The sequence below is a fragment of the Scyliorhinus torazame genome, chromosome 1, assembly GCF_047496885.1.
Source record: "Scyliorhinus torazame isolate Kashiwa2021f chromosome 1, sScyTor2.1, whole genome shotgun sequence".
NCBI classification, from domain to species: domain Eukaryota; kingdom Metazoa; phylum Chordata; class Chondrichthyes; order Carcharhiniformes; family Scyliorhinidae; genus Scyliorhinus; species Scyliorhinus torazame.
Genome location: NC_092707.1, coordinates 152,791,748 through 152,814,026, shown reverse-complemented (window position 1 = coordinate 152,814,026; position 22,279 = coordinate 152,791,748). Strand labels below are relative to the sequence as shown.

Sequence of the window (22,279 nt, the reverse complement as noted above, 5' to 3'; positions counted from 1 at the left end):
ACCTCAGCTGACCCAAGAACTGCCTCATCCCCTCCACCCCAGCCGGGGGTTCCGAAAATGACCAGTTAACCTGCTTTTGGTGAGATTTGTTTGCTATGCACCTGAGATGGAAGACAGGAACTCAGTTTAACATCGCAGATGAAAGGTAGCACCTCCAAGCGTGTCGCACTCCTTCAGTGTTGCACTTGGAGTGTCAGCCTCTACTATGTATTCAGGTTTCTGGATTGGGACTTGGACACACAACCTTCCTACCAAGATGTAAGTGTGCTGCAAACTGAGAAAAGGCTGACACCTCTGAAGCAGAGTTATTTTCTCCAGCAGTGTCTCTATCTGTATGTCACCTCCAACTGTCACCTGATCTTTCACATTTTAAAATGTCGGAATCAAGATTCCATTTGGGTGAAGAGGAGAGCTGCCAGTAATTACATTATGAACTGTGAGATCTCACTTACAAATCTACAACTGCAAAATTTATACAGCTGAATTAATATTGAATATGGCTGCGCTCATAAATCACGATAATTTCTCATCTTATTGATCTCCCATTGTGGGGGTCTGCTGCTATGTCACTGGGCTTCTGAATTGAAGAAAATAATCCCAAAACATTTTTAAAATCTTTTAAATTTATTCCAATTAAGGGGCAATTTAGCGTGGCCAATCCACCTTTCTTACACTTCTTTTGGGTTGTGGAGGAGAGACATACGCAGACACAGGGAGAATGCAAACTCCACATTGACAGTGACCCAGGTCCTTGGTGCTTGATAATCCCAAAATATTGAAAGAAACTGTGAAATCCAACCTAATAAAAAGTATTTTTCACTGACTAGCCGCCTCGAAGCTGAGGAGGAAATGATAACATGGGGCAACATTATGGGACTAATTCTCTGGAGACCTGGGCTGGATTTAATGAAGCTCACAGGAGTAGGCGATGGCTGTATGTTCCTTTCCTGCCAACAGGAAACCTAAACTTCCATTAATCAGTGGTGGGAATGGGTTGATGTGGGCAAGCTGCCAGCCTGGCGTATTTGGTTCAGGGCAGGACGGTAGCATTGTGGATAGCACAATTGCTTCACAGCTCCAGGGTCCCAGGTTCGATTCCCGGCTTGGGTCACTGTCTGTGCGGAGTCTGCACATCCTCCCCGTGTGTGCGTGGGTTTCTTCCGGGTGCTCCGGTTTTCTCCCACAGTCCAAAGATGTGCAGGTTAGGTGGATTGGCCATGCTAAATTGCCCTTAGTGTCAAAATTGCCCTTAGTGTTGGATGGGGTTACTGGGTTATAGGGCTATGGTGGAGATGTGGGCCTTGGGTAGGGTGCTCTTTCCAAGAGCCGGTGCAGACTCGATGGGCCGAATGGCCTCCTTCTGCACTGCAAATTCTATGATTCTATGATTCTATGATTAATGAACCACTTAAAGGTCATTGTCCCTGAGCCCACTGTGATTTAATGTTGACTCGGGGATTCTTCCCAACTCATACGAGTTTCCCGTGCCTCCTTAAGGCTTCCCAAAAAACTTTATAGGTTTGCTTAGTTGCCTTCCAGGACGACCCAGCTTTCAAAGGCACTTAGTGCCCGATCGGGGGACCAGGTATCAGGAAGGAGAATAGCAAGCTTGCTGACAGTCACGTCCCCACTTTTGCACCAAACCATCCCACCCCATTGCCATTGGACCCCATACCAGCCTCACTCATTTAAACCTGGGTCCCTCGTCAATCCTAGGCCTCTGGTAGGTGCAGCACCTGCAGCAACCATCGTTCCTTCTGGCGCTGATGGGAATGGAGAGCTGCCAGCCTCTAATTAGCCGGCAGCCTCAGCAGAAAGGACTTCCGTTACTGGGGTCCTCAATCCCAGGAAAGGCCCAAAGCTGGCTACTTACATATCTGACAGCCACTTAATTTGGCCGAGCCCCCCCCTGCCAAAGCGGTGTGGGTCTCCCATTGGCTCTTCAACTATCGGACAGGACCCAACTTGGAAATATTAAATCCAGCCCCTTGAGTTCAAACCCCACCTAGCAACTAGGACATTAAAAAAAAATTCAACTTATAAAATCTCATTAATAATGATCATGAAAGTACCGGATTATTGTAAAAAGCTATCTTCTTCACTAATCCCCTTCAAGAGAGGAAATCTGCCATCCTTACCTGGCTTGAACTATGTGTGCTTCCAGAGCCACAGCAATCAGGTTGATCTTTAAACGGCCCAGCAAGCCAATAAGTATATTGAATCTCTACAAGAGAAATATGGCTGGACCTACACCACCTGGACTGCAGCAGCTCAAAAGGGTAGCTCTCTACTACCTTCTCAAGTGCCGATCTTGAGGTCCAAGACCAAACAAAAATGTGGTTTTGATCATAATAATTATAATAATCTTTATTATTGTCACAAATAGGCTTACATTAACACTGCAATAAAGTTACTGTGACAATCCCCTCGTCATCACACTCTGGTGTCTGGGTACACAGAGGGAGAATTCAGATTGTCCAATTCATCTAACAGCACGTCTTTCAGGACTTGTGGGAGGAAACCGGAGCAACCGGAGGAAACCCACGCAGACACGGGGAGAATGTGCAGACTCCGCACAGACAGTGAGCTAAGCGGGAATCAAACCTGGGACCCTAGTGCTGTGAAGCAACAGTGCTACCACTGTGCTACCGTGCCGTCTTTGTCCTTTGTTCACGGTTGGCACTTCAGCTGTACATTTATTTTTGAGTTGTCAGCTTTTCCAGGTTTTGTATCTGTGATAGTGTGGCCCTTTAAGGATGTGAATTCCCGGAATGTCATGTGACCTGAATGGTCAATGGGGCAAGAGCGTGCAAACCCTGGGGGCGGATAATGGGTTTCCCAGTTAGTTAGGAGTTTGGAGTCTTAGAACATAGTAGCTTTTATATATTGTTTCGTATTTTAATAAACCGTTCATTCATTAATCAACCCGGTGATCACCCGTCTGTCAGGATATTACAGTAGCTTGGTGTGTGTGTGACTCAGGGGAACTAGTGTAGCAGTGTGTAGAAACTCCAATGCATTGCACTGTGTGGTGGTAACACACCTGTCACACTGGCAATCTTTCACAACTACTGACGGTGATTGGTAAGTCAAGCTCAACCCCAATGTTCTTCTACACCTATTGGCTTTGGAGGAGCCCTAATCAAAGATTGCCCAAGCACATTTTGGGGCAAGGGTGGTGTGAGAAGACCCCAGAAAAGGAAGCAAAGAAAATATGTGGAAAGATATGTCTTTGTGTAGGTGACTTGTCTCCCAGAAACATCTCAAAATGCTTTGCATACAATGAACTACTTTGAAGTTCCAAGTATGAAACTTACAAACAGACTTAAGATGAATGATGCAATAAACTGCTTTCTGTGATGTTAAGTGAAGGAGGGAGTGGACACCAGGAGAACTCCCTGTTCCTTTTAGAATAACACTTCAGATCTGCAGTGTCCTCCTGGGCAGACAGGTAGGGTCTCAATCTGCTCTGATCGAAAGGAGGAGATGTCAGCCACATAGAGCTCCCACAGTCCTGCCCTGGAGGGACGGTGCAAATAATGTATTCTGGAATAAGGTTTGAATGTACAACTTTCTGGCTTGGACATAACAGGCCACCTTAAAAAGTTGGCAAAGCCATTCTCAAGAAATAATTACTGGGCCTGTATTTTATGCAAACTGTCTCTTTATTAATATAATCAGCAAAAACCTCTGGAAATTTAAAATAGAAAGTGTAACAAAACCGTTTTTTCCCCAAAATACAGATCTTCAAAAGAGTTGTTCTTTCACATTCTTAACATATTCATGATGTGGAGATGCTGGCGTTGGACTGGGGTGAGCACAATACGAAGTTTTACAACACCAGGTTAAAGTCCAACAGGTTTGTTTCGATGTCACTAACTTTCGGAGCGCTGCTCCTTCCTCAGGTGAATGAAGAGGTATGTTCCAGAAACACATTATAGACAAATTCAAAGATGCCAAACAATGCTTGGAATGCGACCATTAGCAGGTGATTAAATCTTTACAGATCCAGAGATGGGGTAACCCCAGGTTAAAGAGGTGTGAATTGTATCAAGCCAGGACAGTTGATAGGTTAACATATTCAGTTCATGGCTTTTCCCCTGACCTAAAGTTGTACCTTATAAAACGCTTGCTTCCCTTCCCCCAATTAAGCCTGCACCTATAGTGAATAGAGTGTGTTGAACCATACCATGCGGCCGTTCAATGACGCTACAAGAAATAGCAGTCTTGCTCATCTAAACTCAAGTGCTATGAGCAACCTTAAAAAAGGAAAATTGCAGAGAGCACAGTTGTGATTTCCCAGTGGGTGTGGTCAATAGTCCTCGTTCCTTGCTGCCACTACCAACTTGGGAAATAACAAGTTGTTCCCCAGTAAGAACAGAGGCCACAATTCACCAGCCAAGCTTTTCCACTGTCTGAGGTCCTGAGCTCCAGTCAATATTCTGACTGGCTCCAGAGAGGTTTCCTTCCTTCCTAATTGCTGTCCTTTGGTTTGGCTGGGTGAGCCCATGTGCCACAATTGCCAAGGTCGTCTTCAATCTTTCGGATATGTTCTATGCTTTTTGGTCCCGGACTCACTCAAAAATTGATGGGGAATCAGGGGCATTGAACTCCTCCAACTCTCTAATCCATGCTCCCACTAAGCACGGTGCAATGTTGGGAACTCAAACAATTAGCCATAGAGTCGATGATTCTATAGAGAGATATGGGCCAAATGCAGGCAAATGGGGTTAATTTAGATGGGCTTTTTGGTTGGCACAGGCCAGTTTAGGCCAAAGGGCCTGTCCCCGTGCCATAGATTCAATGATATATATCTTATTGAATTGAGTTCCATCACTTCAACACTGCTCCAGCAATCACTGGCAAGTGTTTTCTCATCTATCCATGATCTCAACGGCCCTGAAATTATATCACGTGACGTGGGTATATCGGCACTTAAACTTTTGTTTGAAATTTCTTGATTTTTTTTTTGTTAAGAGGCCTTAACCCACTTAGATCAAACATGAAAAGCACTCAAGTCAAGTAATTAAACAAGAAATTGCTTACCACGGGTGGCACAGTGGTTAGCACTACTACCATCACCAGGGACCCAGGTTCAATTCCGACCGTAGGTGATTGTGGAGTTTGCACGTTTCCCCGTGTCTGCGTGGGTTTCCTCCGGATGCTTCGGTTTCCTCCCACAGTCCAAAGATGTGCAGGTTAGGTGGATTGGCCATGCTAAATTGCCCCCTAGTGTCGAAAGGTTAGGTGGGGTTACAGGGATAGGGGGAGTGGGCCTAGGGTGCTCTTTCGGAGGGTCGTTGCACACCCGATTGGCCAAATGGCCTCCTTCCGCCTCCTCTTTTCCATAAAATTTGATTAAAATGTGTTCATAGTTTGAGAGAGAATACACACAGTGCAATTTCACGATTAAAGAAAGTTAGGGTTGGATTTTCATGGTGGAGCTGAGAATTGAGGGGTGACTTCATCTTGGGATTGCTAACCTGCCCCCAGTGGGAAGTGGAATCTTATTGGCATTTTGGTGGAGGTGAACTGCCAGTTGGGTCAGGAACAGGTTTGCTGGCTAATTAGTGGTGAAATAGTTTTGGTCACTTCTTTCCCTTTTGACACATTCCCAGCAGCAAAGTCCTTAGAATCCATAGAGCACTCAGCATTCACTCGTTTTCTAGGCTCAAGCCTCCAGTGAAAGTAGTCACAACTGCTCTGCACAACTCTAATTTATAAATGGACTCCAGATTTTTGCACAGTTCATCAAGAAAAGAACAAAACCTTTCCTTACAATTTAGCAACAATTTAGATGTCATTTGATTCCTCTTTCCCCAGTTCCCATTGGTTAAATAGTTGATCTCTCCAAGACTTCTCAGTTGATTCCAGCATCTTCCTTCAACCTCGTGATCCCCCCAACCCCCAATGCTCAAGACTGAGCTTTAGTCAGAGAATCATCACAGTAACTAGATCAGGAATAAGGTACAACCTATAAAATGTACCAGAGAATCAAACCCTAGGATTAATTCTTCACTTTTTACAAGTAATTTTCCTTCAATATTTTTGTTCTGTTTTTTACTGCTTCTTTTTGGACCTCCCTATGTCCCCGAGAGATGTGGGTAAGCTCCTCCCAGATTAATTCTGTGTACCACCAGGTAATCCATATTGACTTTCAATCTTTGTACCCCGAGCAGGCTAAAATGAACAAATTAATTTTAAAAAATTATTTTTTCCAACTGAGGGGCAATTTAGCATGGCCAATCCACCTACCCTGCACATCTTTGGGTTGTGGGGATGAGACCCGAGCAGACACGGGGAGAATGTGCAAACTCGACACAGACAGTAACCCGGAGCCAGGATCGAACCCGGGTCCTCGGCGCCGTGAGGCAGCAGTGCTAACCACTGCGCCACCGTGCCGCCCACTAAAATTTTAACCTAAATCCAAAACCTCAATGCATTTATTGGTCGATTAACTTAATCTTATTCACAATTCATTATTGCTGTCACATACTTGCACCTTCCTTTCTGCACCAAAGTACGTACAATGCTCTCACTTCCATATGCTGTATTCACTGACTGAGAAAAAAAGACAGACAGAAAGTCATGCATTTATACAGCGACTTCCAGACATCTCAGAGCACTTTTTGGTCAATGAAATACTGCACTTTTAAAGTGCGGTCACTGTTGTAATGTAGGAAACGCAGCAGTCAAATTCCTTGCAGCAAGCTCTCACAGGAGCAATGTGATAATGTTGCTGGTTGCATGATAGGTATTGGACCTGGACATCAGGGAGAGCTCCCAAGCTTATCTTTGAATAGTACCATTGGATCTTTTACATGTACAGAGAAGATAAGGGAGGCCTCGGTTTAATATCTCATCTGAAAGGTGACACCTCCAGAAGTGCAGTGCTCTGTCAGTACTGCACAAGGAGTGTCACTATGCAACAGTGTCAAATGAATCTGGAAATGGTATTGTAGCAGGATGTGTTCATGTCAGCCAACACAGACACAAGATCCGTTTCAGCAGTGTCATTGCTCCCAAAGACCTTTTCATTCAGTAGCTGGCCAAGTGGATCAGACCAGGAGTCGTTGTTGAGGTACTGGTCAAACTCATTCCGATCCACATCAGCCAATAGTTCAGCGTAGCACAAATTGTCCAGGGCTTCCAAGTCATTCATTGGTTGTGGAGCTTGATATAACTGACCACAGCAGTGGGCTAAAGTTCCAAGCAATGGAGAGGGTCCCACTGTCACGTTGTGGGAACACAGTGTTGTATCATGGGGGGCGGACAATGGGTTTGCCTGGTGGGTTTGACAGCACAGACTCCAGTTGGTTTGAGGATGGTAATAAATCGGGTGAGACATAGACCAGTCCATCCCTATGAACCCACTCCCGGTTTCTGTAATACGTGGATGAGTAAGGCGCCCACTGGTAACTGGAGGTTGTTTTCCAAAGGGGAACATTTCCTGCTTGCTGGACAGTGGGTTTATTTCTGGGGGAAGGTTTGGAGGAGTGATATGGTTCATTATCTGTGTGCTGATGGGGGGCCCCTTGTCTTGATGGCCTCCTGATTCCTGTTGATCGGTGCTATCTCTATGAGCAGAAATGCCATTCCTGTAAGGGCCACGGGTTTGGCTTTTACGCCGTGGCCTGTACTTGTAGTTGGGATACTCCAGCATGTGCTCCACCCGTAGCCTCTCTGCTTCCAGGATGTATGGCCGCTTCTGCACCACAGTAAGTGATTTCCAACACCGTCCTGGAAAATGAAAGGAGAAACCTTGAGACTGACTGAAAATGGTGTAAGAAATACACATTCAGAAAGAAAGAACCCATATTTATCGAGAATTTAATCACACACAATCACAGAATGGTACAGCACAGAAGAAGGCTATTCAGCCCATCGAACCTTACTTGTCATTTAATTATTCCCACTCACCTGTTCTTTCTAATTATCTCCACAATTTCTTGATGCCTCCAATTGAATCCTTTTCTACAAACTAACCATCGCCCCAACAGGGGAGACATTCAAAATCCTGATCGCTTGATAACACCTTATCAAATTTAGCGATTGTAGTGAACACAGTGGCTGCAAAGCACTTTGGGACAACATGAGATCATGAAAGGTGCTAGATAAATGCAAGGCATTTTTCTGAATTAATGGGGAGAAATTCAGCACGATGCATGACATTTCACATCAGTTTTTACACAATTTCTCTATCCGGAGCTCAATTCTAACCAGAGTGTCTTCACCCGGAGACATTTTCTGACCAAATTTCAATCTGGATATTCTTGCTTTCTTATTTATATTTTCTCAATGTCCTGCCCATCTTTTGGTGAAACCCTCATCCATGCCTCTATTGACTTCAGGCTCGTCTATTCCACTTACATGGCCAGCCTCCCACTTAGTAAACTTGAGCTCAACGGAAACTCATTTACCTGTGCTGTGACGGAATGGTAGCACAGCTGTTGGCATTGTTGTTTCATAGCGCCTGGGACCTGGGTTTGATTTCGGCTTGGGTCACTGTCTGTACAGAGTCTGCACACTCTCCCCGTGTCTGCGTGGGTTTCCTCTGGGTGCTCCTGTATCCTCCCACAAGTCCCGAAAAACGTGCTTGTTAGGTGAATTGGACATTCTGAATTCTCCCTCTGTGAACCCGAACAGACACTGGAATGTGGCGACTAGGGGATTTTCACAGTAACTTCATTGCAGTGTTAATGTAAGCCTACTTGTGACATTAATAAAGATTATTATTTCCTGCATCCGAACATTCACCCAGTGTTCACTGACCTACTCTGGCTCCCCTGATATTAAAATTCACATCCTCGTGTTCAAGTACTCCTTGGATTTGCCCCTTCCCTAACTCTGTAACATCCTCCTGTTGCCCTACAGCCCTCTGAGACCTCTGCACTCCTTCAAGCCAACCTCTCTCTAAAACATATTTATTTGACAAAGCTGGTCCACGCTGCGCTACCCTGCTGCCCAAGACTGGGTATACTTGGATTATTTTGTCATTCAGCTCAACAAAATGGAGCCTAATCCTATTCTCATTCAACGTCCATGGAAACGTGCTTTCCAACAGAATTCACTGAATGGCTGAGGCCAATTGGAATGACCCAGTGGAAGCACATGCTGAAATCTGCTGACTCAGCACAAACCAAAGATTGAATGCTGGGTATTTGACTGCACACTGCTAACTGGCTGATGCCTCTACCCAGTAGTCTATTCTTTTTCAGTTTTGCATCGGAATTTGATTGATTATACTGAGGTTGGTGGAGGGTGCAAACAAAATACAACACATTCTGGAAATCTGAAATATGTCATGATCTGAAGATATGAAGGAAAAATGAACATGTATATCTTCATAACATCCTGGCTACATTATAAGAAGTCTTTTTTCAATGGACAAATAACTGGACTATAAAATGGCTGCTGCTGACCACATAACGAGAGTTCTGGAAGTTTCCGAGCAGTTTAAAAATGGACAACAGTTAACACATCGAAACCCTGGTGGGCGGTACGGTAGATGGGTGGCACAGTAGCACATGGTTAGCACTTTGCTTCGCAGCACCAGGGACCCGGATTCGATTCCCAGCTGGAGTCACTGTCTGTGCAGAGTCTGCACATTCTCCCCGTGTTTGCGTGGGTTTCCTCCGGGTGCTCCAGTTTCCTCCCACAAGTGCTTGTTAGGTGAATTCTCCCTCTGTGTAACCGAACAGGCGCCGGAGTGTGTAGCAGCTTTTCATAGTAACTTCAATGCAGTGTTAATGTAAGCCTACTTATGACACTAATAAAGATTATTATTAAATAGCACTCCTCGCATTGTATAATTCTCCTCTCCAAGGCAGCACAAATGATAGTGGACAAGATATCTGCACCAATCAGCTATGGCCAGAGACAGACCTATTTGTGATTCCTTGGGTGTGATTTAACCATCGTGTTGCACCCTGCGCAAACCTGGGTGCGCCGGTTAAAGGCCAAAATTGAGATTCGCGTGAGGCGCCAATGAGTTTGCAATCTAATCGGCCCACTCCCAATGGTGGGTTCCTGATCAGGCCCAAATATGGCGTGCATATCTTTAACCACAATTAGCGGGAATTAACTGACTCCCCAGCGAGAATATCAGGCTGGCGACATTTAGTACTCCTTTTTGAAAACTTGAAGCTGGCGCGATGGCTGCTGAGGGGATCTGAGGAGATGAGTAGCCCGTTCCATTATCGGGCATGCAACTCCAGGGCACTGGAGCAGCTGCCCCTGTGGGGGGATGTGGGGAACCATCAATGGGGTTGGACTTAGTCGTGGGGCAGCAGCGATCTAAGGTAGGGGTCTCCCCTGAGCTTTGTATCGGTACCATTTGAAGGTGACATTTCCTTGTTGTTTTTTTAAAAATCTTTTTATTGGCATTTTCAAAATTCTATACGTTGCCGTTTGTTTTCATTTATTATACAGTGTAAAAAAGGCTTTGTCTTACATTTCTTTATTTACAAATTATTGCCGTCTAGCTTGGCGTGTCCCCACTCCCCAACCCCCATATGACTAACCGCTCCCCCCCCCCCCGATGTCCTCCCTGTTGATCCGGGGGGGGGGGGGGGGTGCTCCCCTTTATCCTTTCTCCCTCCGTCGGCTTCAACCATGTTCTTTTTGTGGATGGGGGGGTTGGGGTTGCAGCCCCTGCCCTGTATTGTCTCTCTTTGTCCCTCTCAGACTCTCTGCCTCCTTCTCCCCCGGGTTGTGCGCCCCTGACATTCCTCCTTGCCTTTCTTTTCCCCCTTTCCTTTTCTAATGCTTTCAGTTTCCTTTGTCTATTGCCTGCTGTTGGCCTGGAACAGGTTTTGGAACAGACCGACAAATTGCTCCCATGCAGTAAGGAAGCCTTCCTCCGACCCTTGTGTTTGATCTTCTCCAGGTGGAGAGATTCCGAGAGGTCAGCGAGCCAGTCTGCAGCTGTGGGTGGTGCTGCCGATCGCCAGCCGAGCAGGATTCTCCGGCGTACGATTAGGGAAGCGAAAGCGAGGGCGTCGGCCCTCTTCCCCATGTGTAACTCTGGCTGCTCCGATACCTCGAAAATTGCCACATTTGGGCACGGCTTCACCCTCACCCCCACAACCTTGGACATTTACTCGGAGAGGGCGTTCCACAACCCAGCAAGTTTGGGACAGGCCCAGAACATGTGGATGTGGTTGACCGGGCCACTCTGGCACCGTTCACATTTGTCCTCCATCTCTGGGAAGAACCTGCTCATTGGGGTTCTGGTCAGGTGCGCTCTGTGCACCACTTTGAGCTGCATTAGGCTGAGCCTTGCGCAGGAGGAGGTGGAGTTGGCCCTGCTCAGTGCTTCGCTCCAGAGTCCCTATCCTACCTCTGTCCCCAATTCATCCTCCCATTTCCACCTGGTCTCGCCCAGTGGTGTTTGGATTCTGTCCAGTAGCTGTCTGTACATTTTCCCACTGTCCCCCCTCCTTATTGTCTGTGTTCATCGAGTCCTCTAATAGTGTGGTCTCCGGGGCCCAGGGGTAATTTCCTTGTAGTTTAGTGGTTAATGTGGTATGTGGAATGTTACATAGTTGATTTTCAAATCTTTGTTAATGTTGACCCATTTTTGCCAATAAAATATTCTCAAGTGCATTCTCGTGGGTACACGTGCCATGTCTCAGACGATGGTTATTGCATCGCATTTCAAACAAAATTTGAAGCCTGGACAGTTTGCCTGACCTCCAGAAGCATCAGCACCATAGAGGCAGCAGCAAACAATCAGACACTCAAGCTGGGCTTCAGCACTGGGGATATCCTCACGACCAACGGGTGAGTGTGTGGATTAGGGGAGAGCACCGGGGCACAGTCTCCCTACTGTAACTGACAGGGTTCTGGGGTCTGGAGTCGAATGCCTCATGCTGTGGCTGGGGTTGAGTGTGCAGAGTGAGGGTTTCCAGCACAACTGGCTTGCTGGATGACACTCTGAGAGAAGGTGGAACATGTAAGAGTGGGGGAAGCTTGGAGGAATTTGGGGGTCCCGAGGTGGAAGCCCAAACTGATTGTTGGTCTCTCTCCTTCTTCAGTTCACTACATAGACTAGGATGGATGGTGGTGCCAGTCCTGCAGAGCAAACCCTCGCGGTGCTGGTGGCAGCCAGATGCTGGAGAAGGCGGCAGCAGCACCGACGCAGGCTGGGGGCAGCACCCCATTTGCAGAGGGCCACTGCAAATTCTAAAGACCCAGCCTACAGGGGACACCTGCTCTCGGTGGCCATGAAAGTCACCACAGTCCTGAACTCCTATGCCACCGGTTCATTCAAGGGCTCGAGCGGGAACCTGTGAGGCATTTCACAAACTACAGCCCAAAGTGCATTTGTGAGGTCACGATTAAATCATGTTACACCTCATATTTTGTGATGCCTGGGCATCAGATTTTACCAACTTTGAACTGGACCAGGCCCATTAAGTTGCCCAGGCAGCAAAATTCTCCATCATCGCCGGGATCCAAGTCCAGGGGGTAATTGATGGCACGCATGTCACCATGCATGTCACCACGCATGCACCAGGGCATCAGGCAGTGCCCTTCATTAACAGGAAGGGTTTCACTCCCTGAACGTGCAATTCATGTGCGACAGCCAGCTCCAGAACATGCACGTGCGTGCACGCTTCCCAGGGAGTGTGCATAACAGCTACATCCTGGGACACTCGGTGATCCCTGGCATTTTTGAGGACCACCCCAGGATAATGGGTTGGCTCTTGGGGGATAAGATGTACCCACTGAGGTCCTGGCTGATGATACCAATGCGGATGCCAGAGACCGAGGTGGAGACCGGATATAACGAGGTCCATGTTGCCGCCCGTTCTGTCATTAAGTTGTGCATCGGTCTGCTGAAAATGTGGTTCCGCTGCATGGACCGCTCCCAGAGGGTCTCCCACTTGTGGTGGTCTGCTGTGTCCTCCACAACCTGGCTCAGTAGCGGGGCGACATGCTGGAGGAGGAAGAGATGGGATATGTGGCCACGTTTGAGGAGGATGAGGAGGAGGAAGGGATGGAGGAAGAGCCCTGGGAGGAGCCTCAGGAGGAGCAAAAGGTTGGAGGATAGGCTGCAGTGAGGGTCCGGCATGCCTGGGCGACCAGGGATGAGGTCATCCTCGCCCGCTTCTCATAGGACGAGGCTTTGTCCATCAGCTCACCTCCTTCCTCTCCTTCCCACTTTTGCCCTCCTACCCCCTTCCCTATCATCCCCTATTTATATAGCACCTTTACTGCAATAGCCAAGGCACTTCACAGAAGTGTTATAAAACTAAGTATGACACTGAGTCATCGTTGACATCCTCCCATTTACAAAAGATGCTGGACATGCAGGACGCAAATTCATTCTTCATAAAGTGCGCCTTTGTTGATGGCTGAAGAGGTCGATTCTTGAAATGCAGGTTCATAGCAACATAAAATCCCTAAAGTGCAGGAGGAGGCTATTAGGCCCATCGAGTCTGAACCGACACTCCAAACGAGCACTGTACCCAAGTCCATTCCCCCACCATATCCCCGTAACCTAACCCTAACATCCCTGGGTACGAAGGGGCAACTTATCATAGCCAATCCACCTAGCCTTCACTTCTTTGGACTGTGGGAGGAAACTGGAGCACTTCTGGGTACACTTGGTCCGCAAGTAGTTGGAATTTTATTTTATTTAAAAAACTATTTTATGCAAGGCATTTTCACATGACCAAACAACATTATAAACAACCTGCACCCATTTCCCTCCTGCTCCCCTAATACCACCCGCTTCTCATATCCCACCTTCCCCATTTTAATCTCCTTAACCCCCTTCAATCCCCCTCAAACCTTCTTAAAGAAATCAATAAACGGCTTCCACCTCCGGGTGGTCCCTTCAAGACAAACTCAATCCTCTCCAGCCTCAGGAATTCTGCCAGCTCGCTCACCCACACCCCCACTTTCGGCGGCTCCAAGTGCCCCCATCCGAAAAAGATCCGTCTCCAGGCTATCAGGGAGGCACTGGTCTCGCTCACCGGGATTCCCGGGTCTTCTGACACCCTGAATATCGCCACCTCTGCTCTCAAACCTACCTTCACCCCCAGCACTTCCGAAATCACGTCCATGAACCTCTGCTCGAACCCTTTCAGCCTTGGACACGCCCAGAACATGTGGACGTGATTCACGGGCCTCCTCACACACCACCCACACTTCCTCCACCTTCTCAAAGAACCTACTCATCCTTGCTACCATTAAATGCGCCATATGTATCACTTTGAACTGGACGAGGCTTAACCTTGCACACGACGAGGACACATTCATCCTCTCCAAGGCCTCTGCCCACGTTTCAGCCCCCATCTCACCTCCCAGCTCCTCCTCCCACATGTCCCCCACCAGGGCCCCCTCCAAATCCATCAACTCCTTCTCGACATCAGACACCTTCCCCTCTCCTATCTCGTCCCTCAACAGCACCTTATCCTGCAACCACAGGGGATAGGACGGCACTCTCTCCTTATGAAGTCCCGGTACCTAAAACCGTTCCTCCTGGGCAGTTTGTAATCTTCCTCCAGGTCCTCCAACTTTGCAAATTTGCCCCCAATGAACAGATTGCCAAATCGCTCATCCCTGCCTGCCGCCACCTCCGAACCCTTGCATTCAACCCCCCTCCCCCTGCTAGAGCTGGGACTCTACGCTGCGTGCCTGCTAGCCCCCCACCAGACGGAGGATCGGTGGAGGTTTGGCAGAATTGTTTGGGGCGTAAAACACCATCGTTCCCTCGTCGGCATCAGCACATAGTTTCCCAGACGGAGAATCCAGCCCAGGATGTAGTTTGAGTTGAAACCCAGGAAGCTGGATTTTAGGTGTTTCCAAGTTTATGGGAGAGTAGAATGTGATATCTGGCCTGGAGTACATTGTAATAGTTAAACCATGAGGTAACAAAAGCATGAATGAGGGTTCCAGTAGCAGATGAGCGGAGATAGAAATTAAGTCTTGTGATGTTGCAGAACCAAAATAGGCAGTTTTAGTGATGGCACAAAATTGAGGGCCGAAGCTCAACTTGGGATCACACGTGGCACCAAGGTTGCAAACAGATTATCTTAATCTCAGAATGTTGGTAGGGAGAGGGATGGAATCCATAGATAGGGAAGGGAGTTTGGAGCGATGATTGACTTCAGTCTTCCCAATATTTAATTGAAGTGAATTTCTGCTTCTCCAGTACTGGATGTCAGATAAACAGTCTGATAATTTAGCGACAGCACACTAATCGAGATAGGCGATGGTGAGGTAAAGCTGAGCGTCAGCAAGTGGCAGACTGTGGATGAGAAACAGAACGTTGGGGGGAGGGGGGACAAGGACAGACTCTTGAAGGAGACGAGAGGGAATGGTGCGGGAGCAGGAAGAGGAGCCATTGCAAGTGATTATTTCACTACGATTAGATAGATAAGAATGGAACTGGGTGAGAATAAACCCAGCTGGACGACAGTGGCGAGGCTTTGGAAAGGGGTGGGGTGGTCAACTATGTGAAAGGCTGCAGACAGGATTAGAAGGATGAGGAGGGAAAGTTTACCAATGACAGAAAATGTGGAAGTATTGCAAACTTTGAGAAGGACAGTGATGAACTTTAAGAGGATGTAGGCTGATGGAATAGTGGGAGATGTGGCAGGTTAAATTTAATGCAGAAAATATTTAAAGTGATACATTTTGGTGAGAATAATGAGGAGAGGCAATATCAAATAAAGGCAATAATTCTAAAGGGAGTTCAGGAACAGAAAATCTGTGGTGAGTATATTTGCATAAATCATTGAAGGTAACAGGCCAGGTTCGGAAAACGATTAGAATGCCATTGAGGATACTGGATTTTATAAACAATGTGTAGAATACAAAAACAAGGAAGTTCATTAAACTTTATAAAACACTGGTTCACCCTCAACTCTAATATTGGGGGTGATCTAGTAGCCCAGCTAGCCGTGGTCGCAAAACCCATAATGACTGCTAAATCTCATGAGCAGCCAAATTTGCGTTGGCGAGATTTCAGTTTAAGATACATAGATACATAGAAGATAGGAGCAGAGGAGGCCTTTTGGCCCTTCGAGCCTGCTCTGCCATTCATCACGATCATGGCTGATCATCCAACTCAATAGCCTAATCCTGCTTTCTCCCCATAGCCTTTGATCCCACTCTCCCCAAGTGCTACATCCAGCCGCCTCTTGAATATATTCAATGTTTTAGCATCAATTACTTCCTGTGGTAATGAATTCCACAGGCTCACCACTCTTTTGGTGAAGAAATGTTTCCTCATCTCTGTCCGAAATGGTTTACCCTGAATCCTCAGACTGTGACCGTTGGTTCTGGACACACCCATCATTGGTAACATCTTCCCTGCATCTACCCTGTCTAGCCCTGTTAGAATTTTGTAAGTCTCTATGAGATCCCTCTCATGCTTCTGAACTCCAGCGAGAACAATCCTAACCTACTCAATCTCTCCTCATATGGCAGTCCCGCCATCCCTGGAATCAGTCTGGTAAACCTTCAGATCATCCCCACCCCCTGTCACTGATGTAATCCGGTTCACACCCTGTGTGTAAACCAGATTTCCATAGATTTAAATACATTTAAAGATAATTAATGGGGCTTGACGCCAAAGCGTCTGCCTAAGACGTATCCTCCCCACCTGGCAGTGTGAAAACCAGTCGTGATGACCAGACCGGGGGTGCGGAGGTGATTGGAGGTCTCGCAAGTTGATGGACAAGGCTAGGAATTGCCCCCTGACAGTGCCACTGATGGGGCAATGCCAAGGGGGCAGTGCCAAGGGGGTAACCATCCTCTACTGGGGGTTTCCTCTTACGTGTGGTGAGGGGAGGGGGGGGAGAGCCACGATGCCCTTGGGGGGGTGGGGAGAGAGTGGAGAGTCCTGATGCCTGTGAGGGGCTGAAGTGGGGGGGGGGGGGAGTGGAAGGGATAGGCCCGATGCCTGCGAGGGACAGTGGGGGAGGCAGTTTTCCCCGATGTTGGCATGGTGGTTGGGGGTGGATCCCGATCTCCATGGTGAGGGGGTGGGGGGAGGGGGCTTAAATGTAACATTGAGATTGGGCGCCCTATAAAGATGGTGCCCCGATCTCTGTGGAGCCAGCGTTGCTTTGTCTATCATGCCCTGCTCCATCATAGTGATGGCACAACCCACATCCCCAAATTCCCTGTGCACTGAGTGCCAGAAAATCTTGAATGAAAACTTGGCTGTGCATCTGGAGAGATAAACGTTGGTTCTCAGTCTGACTAAATTTGGGAAAATTCTTCCCATTGTGCCAATTCTGGGCACTGCACTTTAGGAAGGATATGAAGGTTCTGGAGAGGTCAGAAAAGATTTACAAGTTTGGTTCCCAGGGTGAGGTACATCAATTACGTGGATTGACTTGAGAAGTTGGGGTTGTTGTCCTTCGCGAAGAGAAGGTTGAGAAAAGATTTGATAGACATGTTCAAAATCATGAGTAGATTTTGTAGATAGAGTAGACGGGGAGAAACTATTCCCACTAGGGGAAGGGTTGAGAACCAGAGGACACTGAATGTGAATGACTAAAGAAGCAAAGGTGACAGGGGGAAAATCTTTTCTATGCAGTTTGTGGTTAGGGTCTGGAATGCACTGCCTGAGAGGGTGGTGGTGGCTTTCAAGAGAAAATTGTATATGGACCTGGAGAAAAAAAACTGCAGTGATAGGGCGATAGGGCAGAACAGTGGGACTAGCTGAGCTGCTCTTGTAAAGAGCTGGCACAGACATGAGGGACTAAATTGTCTCCTCATGTGCTTGAATCTTTCTATTCCTCTTTGATTCATGTTATCTCCAGCTCTCTTGTTGAATACCTTCAAACTGTGTCCTCCTGACTCTCCTGCAAGTGGAAGCAGTTTGTCTTTGTTGAATCTAAAAAAATGCTTCATGATGATGATGTCACTGTTGCAATGTTGGAGAGAGGAAATTGGTGGGATCCCAAGGGGTGTTTTGTATGAACACTTCCCTGAGTGTATTTCTCCCAGGAATTGACAAACACACCAGACATTTCCCATGTTGCTCCACAACCAACTGCTACAAAGCACAACAGAGAGGTAGTTGTGTAAACATCACATCATCCGTCACTTTACCACAACAACTTGAATTTAAATAGCACCTTTAATCGATGCCCTACGCTGCTCTTGCTCATGTATTTGCTATGTTTGGCTCTTTACTGCACTGTAACCATTTGTCGATGTACTCTGTTGATTATTCTTTTTGTCTACTATGTATGTACTGTATACGTTCCCTTGGCCACAGTAAAATGCTTTTCACTGTACTTTGGTACATGTGACAATAAATCAATCAATTAATAAAATGTTTCAAGGTGGTTCAAAGGAATGTTATATACAATTGAAAACTTGAGGCTCACAAAGCGATATTAGGATGGATGATCAAGAGCTTGGTAAAAGAAATATGGCTTTAACTTGGCTTTCAGAAATATCTGAAAGGAGGTGAGATAGGTATGAAAGATGGAGAGATGTAGGATGGGAATTCCAGCGTTTGGGACCCAGATAGGCCAAGGTATGACGTCCAGTGGTGGAGGAAAGAAACAAGAGACCAGAAAAAAGGCCTTGTCGGATCAGGATCCACTGTGGAGGAGTGATGGAAGAATGGAACTTGGTGAGAGTGGATACAGTAGTTTTCATCAATGGCACATCTACAGTGGACATTAAACTCAGCAAGGAAAGTGAGCCCCAGTCTCGATCCTGTTCCACCGTCCACACTCTATTATATACATAGGTACCAGAATCCTGGACTATTTGATAATTTACGCAAAATCCACTTTACATGATCGAAGTCTGGCCATCATTTAAAATTTTTTTTTTACAGTACCCAATTCATTTTTTCCAATTGTAGGGGCAATTTAGCGTGGCCAATCCACCTACCCTGCACATCTTTGGGTTGTGGGGGCGAAACCCACGCAAACACGGGGAGAATGTGCAAACTCCACACGGACAGTGACCCAGGGCCAGGATCAAAACTGGGACGTCGGCACCGTGAGGCAGTAATGCTAACCACTGTGCCATCGTGCTGCCGGTCTGGCCATCATAATTGAATTTATTTACTGCCCTTGGGGTTAGGAGGAGAAAACTGCACCTGATTTGTTATCCAGACGTTGTGCATATCTGGATCTGGTATAGCTACAATACCCCTCTGACTAAACTCTCCTGACATGCTGTTCCCATTGGCACAAAATGAATGGGCATTTGTTCAAACAGTCACCTGTGCGCCACAGGGGTCAGGGTGTTCGACATCTTATTTGAGCACAATTTTCAAAACGTAGGCATCTCTTGAGACTGGATAGTCTCCAACTGCCCTGCTAAAAAGGCGTTCGTGAGCCTGCCCTCCATATGGCAACTGCCCCTCAGAAATAGAATACTGGGAGCAGTGTTACTTACTGTACATTTACACTTCTGCCCCTTCCTCGGGAGGAAGTGCCGTCTTAAGGAGCCAATTGGATGGCTGGCAGCTCTATAAGACCATAAGACCATGAGACATAGGAGTGGAAGTAAGGCCATTCGGCCCGTCGAGTCCACTGCACCATTCAATCATGGCTGATTTCAACTCCATTTACCCGCTCTCTCTCCATACCCCATAATTCCTCGAGAAATTAAGAATTTATCAACTTCTGTCTTAAAGACACTCAACGTCCTGGCCTCCACCGCCCTCTGTGGCAATGAATTCCACAGACCCACCACTCTCTGGCTGAAGAAATTTCTCCTCATCTCTGTTCTAAAGTGACTCCCTTTTATTCTAAGGCTGTGCCCCCGGTCCCAACAGTGCCACTGCTGGAACAACAGGCAGTACTAACGAAGAGGGGCCTGGACTAAAGATAAGTCCAGAGTATTGCCTAGGCCAGGCTGGCAGACCTTAGTGAAGGGGTAAGTAAGTATGATTTTAGGGGGTGTGATGTTGCCTCCAATGGGCCTCCACTTGCCCAACAACAGCCCATGCCTCACTTGGTGTAGGCTTCCCCTGCTGCTGTTAAATAGCGACGGGTGCGGGATGAGACCCTTAAGTGGCTATTATTTGGCCACTTCAGTGCCCCAATCAGCTCAAGGGTGAATGGGTTACTCGCGCCGTCACGACGCCTCATTAAATTTCATACAGGTCAGGTGTGGATAGGTAGGTGGTGGGAAGGTGCTGGATTTTACAAATGAACCGACTAACAAGGAAATGTAAAATCCAGCCCTTGGTGCTTCATCCCACCTAATACTACTCACTCCGAGATACTGAATTTTCCCTAGACAGTTAGCTGAATTTTCACTAGACAGTTAGTTTTCATACTGAGTTCACTGGACAAAGATCCGGGGGCTAGAAACTGTGACTATGATATCCTCCAGCTACCCTGGGGTTCTAATGCCATGTGAGCACCCTGATTGCTACACAAGTTCTTATTGCTTAACTAGGCACAGACTGAGAATCTCCTTCTTTTGTATGGTAAGCAACGCACTGCATTAACTGACTAATGAAACGTAATGCACTGAAAGCTGTCGGTAGGCAGCAGGAGTGAAGCTATGTCGGTGAAAGTGTTGGCTTTGTCCTTTCAAAAAATGGGTCAATATTACACATGTATTTTCTAAACACAAAAGCGGCCCTGGGTTTTGAGAGTTGTCAGCTATGGCTCGGTTGGTAGCACCAAGCAAGCTGTTGAAGGTGTCATCTTTCAGGTGAGAAATTAAACTGAAGTCCCATCTGTCCTTTTGGATGGATATAAAAATCCCATGGGAGCAATTCTGAAAGAGAGTTTTCTCTACTGTCCGGGTCAATATTTATTCCTCAACAAAAATCATTAAAACAGATTATCTAGTCATCTTCATTGCTACTTGTGGGGCCTTGCACAGTGTAAATTGGGTTTTGCTTTTCCTACATTTCAACAGTGACTGCATTTCAGAAAGTACTTACTCATTGGCTGAAAAACACTTTGGGGCATCCTTGTGAAAGGTGCTATAGAAATGCAATTTTTTTTTAACATGTCGATGCTTGCATGATCACCAGCATTATATACATGGGTACATGCACATGCATACATATATGTGCAGCTTCATAAGTGTACGTGCATTCACACATGTAAAAACACAGACAGGGCTTTTTGCCATTACTTTGCACACATACACGCAAAGTACATGTTTTGATACACATTTCTATACACAGTCTGGTAATGTGTTGTAGCACAGGAAGAAAGAAAAAATGTAATTTTGTCTTTCAATGTACATATAATATACTATGAAAGAAATAACACAGACAGTATTCTACGACCTATCGATTTCAATGACTAACAATGTCTTAAAGATGTGGTCATTTTCTTTGAGAGAGAGTTAAGTACATAAAACACAGAACGTTGGGGCTATTCCCTGCTGTGCCAAACCTTACCCAATAGCTTGCTGAGCTCTGTGTTCTGAAGGTTGGGGTTCTGTAAAGACAGCCTCTTCCTTTCATCTTTCGCCCACACCATGAAGGCATTCATGGGCCGGGGAATCCGGCTGATGGTGATGTGGGTCCCGCAATCCCTTGGCTGGTGAAGGGTTTCAGTGGCTTTCAGGAAGAAAGCACTAGCGTCGACATAGCCTGTATCGGCAGCCCTCATCTTCATTGGCAATTAGCAGGAGCGACCTTACTCTCACTCCTCGTCTGAAAAGCCAAATCTTCTGTGAGAACAGATAGGCTCAGCGTTTATATCAGGTTCAGTGTTGAATATAGGCTCCTCCTACATGATTACAATATGACTACCAGTCCAAATCCACGCATTGGATTCAAGGCAAACAGAAAATACCATTAAGAATCTGTTTGGATGTTTTTTCCCCTAGATGGTCCATTGTATCATCCTTCACATCAGTATTACACACCGTTTGAACTGAGTCACGGTCAACTGACTGTTCAAACTCTAGTATCCTCCATGTGCTCTTTAAGAGAATTTCTAAGAAGCAATTTATGTGAATACAAAGTGCACTGGAGGTAGAGGAGTGAAATGTAGAGGATCACACAAATTTGCATGTCAAATTAGAACATTTTTCTCATGGCTCTGTGCCCATAACCAGCTAAAAAGGTGAGCCCATTAGGAAAATGTGTGCTTTTCCAGGTCAATCCATTAAATTAGGAACTGCCCATATAAGGGTGAGGCATTTACAAACTCTTCACCACCTGTTCAAAAACAAATAAAACAAACAACGAATGAAACTCCCAAAATCAAAATTTTGAGAAAAGATCGGATTGCCTTGATATCCTGTGATCCAGCTATCTGATGGACTAAGTTTTCAAGCATGTCAATTAGTGAGAAAATGGAAT

At 46.5% G+C, this 22,279-nt stretch overlaps 1 protein-coding gene across 1 annotated transcript; it reads right to left on the bottom strand.

The window, feature by feature from the left end:
* Nucleotides 1–6,667: 6,667 nt before the first annotated feature.
* On the bottom strand, nucleotides 6,668–21,526 carry LOC140429786 (transcription factor Sox-7-like). Its single transcript, XM_072517233.1, has 2 exons — nucleotides 21,368–21,526; nucleotides 6,668–7,740 (listed from the first exon to the last, which is right to left on the bottom strand). The coding sequence occupies exons 1-2, from the start codon at nucleotides 21,459–21,461 to the stop codon at nucleotides 6,935–6,937; spliced, it is 900 nt and encodes a 299-aa protein (XP_072373334.1). The 5' UTR covers nucleotides 21,462–21,526; the 3' UTR covers nucleotides 6,668–6,934.
* Nucleotides 21,527–22,279: the final 753 nt, after the last annotated feature.

Bases quoted from the DNA above. Each gene is read 5' to 3' on its own strand.
- LOC140429786 (XM_072517233.1), bottom strand. From the start codon at position 21,461: ATGAATGCCTTCATGGTGTGGGCGAAAGATGAAAGGAAGAGGCTGTCT. The intron at 7,741-21,367 runs GTAAGGTTTGGC...TTCATTTTCCAG, and splicing joins AGAGCTCAGCAAGCTATTGG to GACGGTGTTGGAAATCACTT.